Consider the following 7290-nt stretch of genomic DNA (forward strand, 5'->3'; position numbering starts at 1 on the left):
GGATTGAGACATCCTGCCTATATACCATTCAAAACCATCACGAAACTTTTCGATTGTCTTATAAATTGCTCGCCAAGTGCTTGAAACATTTTTAGAAGAATTGGGTGAAAAGCAAGAACCCCCAGATAAATATTTTGCCAACATAATCCCTACCCAAAGCTTATTTTTATTATGTAGTAATTGCCAAACAAGCTTTCCTAATAAAGCAAAATTCACACGTTGAGTATCTCTAATGTCCAAACTTCCATATTTTTTTGGAGTGACAACTTTGCTCCACTTGACCAAGTTTAAGCAACGCTCTCCCACCTTTCCCTTCCACAAGAATTGTCGAAGTACAAAATCAATCTTTTGACAAATCAAAGTAGGAAAAAGAGCCACTTGCATCTGGTAAATAGGAAGTGAAGAAACAATAGATTTTAATTAAGTAAAGCCTGTTTGCTCTGTTAAGGAGTCGACCTTTCCAACTAGCCAGTCTATTCTTGATCTTCTCTAAAGAATCCAAAACAACAGACCTAACAACTCGAGAATGATTAAGGTTCACTTCCAAGTATTTGTCTAGATCACTAGTAAAAGGAATATGAGAAACACCAAACAACATTTCCTTCCTTCTATTAAAAATTTTTTTAGAACAAATAGTTTTGGATTTTTCAATGTTATAGTATTGTTTTTGTATTTATTTATCAAATTTTAGTTTAAATCTAACTTGAATAATTTTTTTTATATTTTATAAAAATTTCACTTAAACAAATACTTATATATATATAAACGGAGAGAATTAGCTTTGTTATACTATTATAATTGTATTATATATACTATAAAATCTATTACAATAATATTCTTTAATTTGTTTTAACAATTATTTTAATATATATATAAGGGATAGGTCGACAAAACTATTTTTCATATTATTATTATATTATAACACAATTATTTGTTTAAGAGTTATATAAATTATTTTATAAGTAATTATAAAATAAAAAGATTTTTATTATTAGTTTAGTTATCTAAAAGTTTATGTAAAAAAAGTTTATAGTATTAGATTTTTTGCACAATTGGTTTAGATATAGTATTAAGACGTCAAACTACAGTCAAAGTCTCTTTGAATTTGTTTCTCGTTGTTTTTGTTTCGTACTTTGAATTGAAGAAGAAGAAGAAATGGTATCGCCATTGCCCGATAGTGAACTTATACTCTCCTTCTCACTATACATTCGGCACTAAAGAGACCAAGATTGAGAAGGACACCTCCATCTCAGATCGCCTTGCTCGTCTGAAAGCCATGTTCGTTTTCTTTTCGCTTTTTCTTTCATTACTCGCTTTTATCTTCTTTTCTTTCCCCTCCAACAAATACAAAATTTAAAACACTTTTTATACCCTCCTTTTTTTTATTTAAAGTTGAGATTTTGACATGTTGCACTTTCTTGACATGATTTTGTTATAACATTCTTTATAGAGTCCACTGTCAGGATTTTAGCTTTAGGATTTAGGTTGGTATGTTTGTTCTTTGTTGCTTATATGATGCATATTTTTTTTTCTTTTGTTTTATGAATTTCAGCTATATGCAAGAGAGAATGAGGACTAGCGTTGCAAGGTATCTTACTGATGAGTTCACTTGTTGATTTAATTTTCTTGAATTAAGCACTTTGGTATGTTCTGCATTTTTATCACTACTTTTTTTAATGTAACAATGAATCCCCTTCTATAAGGTGCTCTGAAATGCTATTTATAATATGTTAATAGAATATAAATCTTTTATAACACATGAGCTTATGTTAAGAATAAGTTAGAATATGAACATTGAGAAGGTTCTCATCTAGCATTGGCTTTATAGGGGAAGTTATTTGGAATGAGTGTGGGTTCTTAGGATAATTTCTTTGATGATTGTGTTAGTTGTTCGTCTCAGCATATGCTTTCATTTTGCGGTTCACCACATGTCATGAAATCACTCATTCCAAAAGTTTTATCTGATCGGAAAAGGTAACACTAATGGTTATATCTCTAATACTTTATAAACCTCCCTTGTACACATTGTACAAATATTCCATTGGCAGATAAAGTCTTTTTAAAGATGTTTTTCAATAATTAAAATTTAACACATATAATCAATTAAATCGTATTATTTTTGTTAAAATTAGGTCAAACAAATTAATTTAACTGAAAAAACAGTGAATTAAATTTTGAACAAGTCTAAATTAATATTATTTTTTTTATAAAAAATGACTACAATATCCCTATTATAAAAATAACTAAAATACTTCTATTATATATATATTAATTTTGAAAATCCTAAATTCTAACACTTTTCTTCTCTGCCGTCCTAGGATTAGGATTTAGAGTTTTCAATATATATATATATATATATATATATATATTGGAAGTATTTTAGTTATTTTTTATAATAAAGATATTGTAGTTATTTTTTATAAAAAAATATTAATTTAAACCGGTTTAAAATTTAATTTATTAGTTTTTTGGATAAATTGATTTGTTCAGTCTAATTTTAATAAAAATAACACAATTTAATCGGTTATATGTGTTAAATTTTAATTATTAAAAAATATCTTTAAAAAAATACGTTCGCTATTATTATAATACAAATTTATACAAAATATAATGAAAAAAACATGTAAAAAATGAATGGTAAGTAAATGATAGACATGCTAAATGCAATTATCAATTAAAAATGTCAAATAGTGGACATGTTATTTAATTTATCAGCTCTTAATTAATTAAAATTTAAATACGATTTACTAAATAAAATTTAGTATGGCCGAGCAAAAGATTTGCACTTAATTTACAAAGGTAATAATAATAATAATAATAATAATCAACAAAACCCTTCTTTGGTTAAAAAAAAACAAGACCCTTCACACCTGCTTTTGTTTCGTCAAGAAGCTTTAGTTCCCTGTTCCTGTCATAGTCTCCATGTTCACTATCTGCTTCCACCATGTTTCACTCCGTTTGCAATCAAATTTATCTATTCAAGTAAGAACTTAATTCACGATATCTAGAAACCTTGCGTGTAATGTTATTTTGTCTGCCTTGCTTGCCTTAATGGTATCAATTACCAACTGTATTTCTGTCAACTTCTGCCAACTCTTATTTATAATTGTGTTTAATAGAAGTGTTTTTGTAGATGTGTCTAATGAAAATATTTTCATAGATGTATTTTCTAGATGCGTCTCCTTATACATATATCTAAGATATAATAATTAATTATTATTAATAATAAGTTAGCAGATAATATATTGGTGCACTGATGAGTTATAGCTCAAATGGCATAATCTCCTCATACTCAATTAACACGTTGTGGATTCGAGTGTGCTATCTTTGATAAAAAAAAAATAATAATATATTGGTATCTTATTATTTTCCTATAACCAAACATTGAAACTCGAAAGTTTGTAAAGATCGAATATTTTATTGCAACCCAAAAATAATTTTGGAAGAAGATAAAAGAAATACAAGAAAAAGTTGCGTCATCAATTTGAAAGTAATATTATCATTTTTCATGTAATAATTGCATTACAAAAATTCATAACTAATAATTTCATATATTATTACAATATTTTTTTTAACAACTTAATAACACTCAAACAAATTCAAATATTTCGTGGTCATGAGATTTATAATAGTACAATCACACTTATGTTAGATGCCACGTCATTTTTAGAGTCCAAATTATACTCCAATCAATTTTAGAATTCTTATTTAATATTCCATAAATAACTCTTCACATCATCTAGTTTAGCATATACCAAATAAATTTTGAAGAGACTTTTATTTAAACACAAGATATGAGAGTTTTTAAAATTAGAAATGTTGAATCTTTCACTCTAACATTCCTCAAAAAAGTTTATAATTTAGTTTCATACAGGAGTATCTTTAATTCTTGATGCTTCATAGCCTGAAGTGTTTTAGTGGAGAGGAGACATCGTAATCTAGCTTTGTGGTATACACCAGTTTAACCAAGTCCGATATTTTCATTTCCTTATAAATTGGAGGATTCTCCTTTGTCACCAACTCTTTTATTGGTCCATACATTCTTAGACATTCATCCTGAACATGTTGTCTCATAGAGCATGAAACCGAAACTCGCGGATCTACCTTTTGAGCCACAACTCTGTGCTTGGCACTCATAAACTTGTCATTTGTGATTAGCTGTAATCAGTACTAAGACATTAAATAGGTCACTTGAACAACTTAACTATTTATTTTGTGGAATATTATATAACACAGTAATACATGATTATATATTTGTTTAAAATAAAAATTAAATTCGATATACAAATATAAAGATTAATGTACGTTTCTCTAATGTTTAATTTTTTTATTTTTTTATTTTTAATGAATTTTTTTTTATATCAAAATTACTCATATATGTTTTTAATTTTGTCTCTAATATTTTAAATAGAGTTAACGTTCAGAATAATTTTGACATAAATAAAAATATTAAGAACAAAATTAAATTAAAATTTTTTTAAAAAATTAAAAATTATAAATATTAGAGATAAAAAATATACTTTAGTTTTGATATAAATCACTAACAAAAAGAATGATAAAATTATGATCACCTGCATCATGTCACCAAGGTTAATGATGAAAGCACCAGGAGAGGGAGTGATATCAAATCATTGGTTTTCATGAAAGACTTGAAGTCCACCAACTTGGTCTTGTAGAAGAATAGTTACAAACCCCATATCTGTATGAGAACTTAACCCCCAAGTGAGTTCAGGCTCAGGGCAAGGAGGGTAATAATTTCCAACCATGAAAATCCCTTCAGCACAATCTATGTTCTTGAGGTAATTGCCTTCTAGGCCTAATGCCTCCGAAAGCAATTCTAACAGCGTCAGTGCCAATTTCTTAAGATGATCTAAGTACTCAATTATTACATCCCTGCAAACAAATTAATCTCGCACGTCATGGAAACAAATAATTTTCACATTTTTGGTTTGTGTTTTTATCTTTCAAAATTTATTTTCTCTTCTTTAACATTTTTTTTATACAAAATTTTAAATAATAAAAATATAAAAAATGAAATAGAAAGCTAATTAGCTTCTTCTAAACAAAAATCAAATCCATCACCTTACTTAAAGAAAAGAAATAGCTCTTATATAATTTAGTTAAATTAATAGACAAAAATTTATGTAGAGTTATTTTTATAAAAAGTTAATAGTCAAAAATATATCAAATTTTCTAATAATTTTTATTATTATTTATATTTTAAAATTTTTCACGATATCTCTCTAATTCGGTACGTCAAGAACTAATCCATCCGAAATAAGAGTTTTATTTAAGGGTTTGCAGCCAATAAATGGTTACTGCATACACAATGTAAGATTTAAACTTCTCGATACTTGTTTAAACGAACGAATAAATTAATCACTTAACTAATCCAAATTAGTGAGCCTCTACCAATCTAAACCAAGCTAGAGTTCTACTCACCTGCAAATTGAAGGGAGTTGGTGAGGGTCAAGAGGCCCTGGTGCCAATAAACAATAGAGGGTGTCCCTCCAATTAACCTCTGAAGTAGAAAAATTGATGTTGGTGTTGTAGAACACTCTCTTTGTAATATCACGTGAATAGAATTCTCTCTTCACCTTAGCATCTTGCTCATGAAATTTACGCACCCCATCAAGCATTTCATCCAAAACACTCTGTGGAATTTTATGGTTGACCACTTGAAAGAACCCCCATTTTTCACCCGCATCTTTGACTTTCTGAACGATCTCATGGCGTGAATTACCTTCTTCGTGTAGTGATCCCAAATCAATAACTGGAATACTAACATTGGTAGCAGAAAAAGAAGAAGAAGAAATGTTGACTTTATGGTTATCATGAACGAATATCTTTGGTAACTTAGTCAAACCAGCATCAACAAGACCCTTCACACCTGCTTTTGTTTCATCAAGAAGCTTTAATTCCTTGTTCCTATCATAACCTCCATCTTCATGATCTACTTCCACCATGTTTCACTCTGTTTTCAATAAAATTTCTTTATTCAATTAAGAACTTAATTCATGGTATCTAGAAACCTCGCGGGTGTAATGTTATTTGCCTGTCATAACAAGAGTCGTGTTCTACTTGATTTTCTTCTGCATCAGTAGCCATCATGTTCTTCAATTCCACTCTCTTTCTGATAACAGCACATTGCGCTATTCATAAAAACATGTGGTTAGTTTCTTTTTTCCTCAACCTTATCTCTCTAATGTCATTCTCTGCTTCTCTGGAAGTCTTTTTTGACGCCGGAATTTAGTACTATTTTAAATTAAACTTATCGAGTTTATGAACTTAAGTTGCCATAAGAAAAAAAAAAAGGGGTGAAAATTTGTAAAAATTATAATCAAATTAATTAATAGTTGTAAATTAAATATACAAAAATTAGATATCTATTTAAATATAAAATTATTATTTTTCAGACATATATACGTAATACAAAATAATCGTCTAATAAGATTAGATCAGATTTGATTTAAATTTAAAATCTCTAAAAATACTACTAAGCAAATCAAAAGTAAATTAAATTTTCTAACAAACTCTAACCGCACAAAAAATTAAAAATAAATGACTAAAATTCAAAAATTAATAAAATTTGTCTCTCATTGAATTCGAAAAGTTTTATTGGACTTCTTGTTGTCTTGCCTTAGCCCAATGGTACTTATGAATTGTTGCCCTCTCAACACCACTATTTTTAAGATGGGCTCCAAGATTGGCATGACACAATTCTTCTAGAATTCAGATTCTTGACTATGACAAGATTATCATTCCATCCCTTAACTCTAAGATGACGAAAATGTCCTCCTGACCACGTATCATTCTCTCCCTCTTCAAAAAGATTCGTCCTCAAATCTTGATTGAGAAGCTCTTTTTCCTCCAAGGAATCCAAATCCAATCTCCGGGTTCAAATACCATGGTTTGATGACTTTTCTCTACCCACTGAATGGTGGCTATGTCCTTCATGTGTGCAAGTTCAATCTTTCCAACCATGCTATCACCATCTTGTCCAAAGTGTACAAGTTGTCTATCTTCCTTTTCATCCATATTAATGCCTCCATAATTGACCAGTGAATCTACAACGCCTGAAAAAGTGGATATAAAAACACTAGGAATATCATGGTTAGATGTATGAGAAACTAAGGACTCTGTGGATTTCAATGAGACTAATGCACTCTTGTCTAAGCTAGAACTTTCTAGATCTCTCTCATAAGTGTGTTTATTGAACTCAGTTTCTTTTTCGCTCATTGACTCCTCTCGCTCACTATTCTCATCTTTTCTCTCAAAACTCTCGTTTTC

At 28.9% G+C, this 7290-nt stretch overlaps 1 protein-coding gene across 1 annotated transcript; it reads right to left on the minus strand.

Annotated features, from left to right (window-relative positions):
* Positions 1–3752: 3752 nt before the first annotated feature.
* Positions 3753–6244, minus strand: LOC107619715 (deacetoxyvindoline 4-hydroxylase-like). Its single transcript, XM_088500478.1, has 3 exons — positions 5443–6244; positions 4572–4893; positions 3753–4158 (listed from the first exon to the last, which is right to left on the minus strand). The coding sequence occupies exons 1-2, from the start codon at positions 5964–5966 to the stop codon at positions 4629–4631; spliced, it is 789 nt and encodes a 262-aa protein (XP_088356604.1). The 5' UTR covers positions 5967–6244; the 3' UTR covers positions 3753–4158; positions 4572–4628.
* Between the last annotated feature and the right edge of the window lie 1046 nt (positions 6245–7290).

Source organism: Arachis ipaensis, chromosome B9 (assembly GCF_059453495.1).
Source record: "Arachis ipaensis isolate K30076 ecotype BB chromosome B9, ASM5945349v1, whole genome shotgun sequence".
NCBI classification, from domain to species: Eukaryota; Viridiplantae; Streptophyta; class Magnoliopsida; order Fabales; family Fabaceae; genus Arachis; species Arachis ipaensis.

Coding starts and splice junctions, on each gene's coding strand:
- LOC107619715 (XM_088500478.1), bottom strand. CDS start 5,966: ATGGTGGAAGTAGATCATGAAGATGGAGGTTATGATAGGAACAAGGAA. Junction 4,894..5,442: donor CAACTCCCTTCAATTTGCAG/GTGAGTAGAACT, acceptor ATTTGTTTGCAG/GGATGTAATAATTGAGTACT.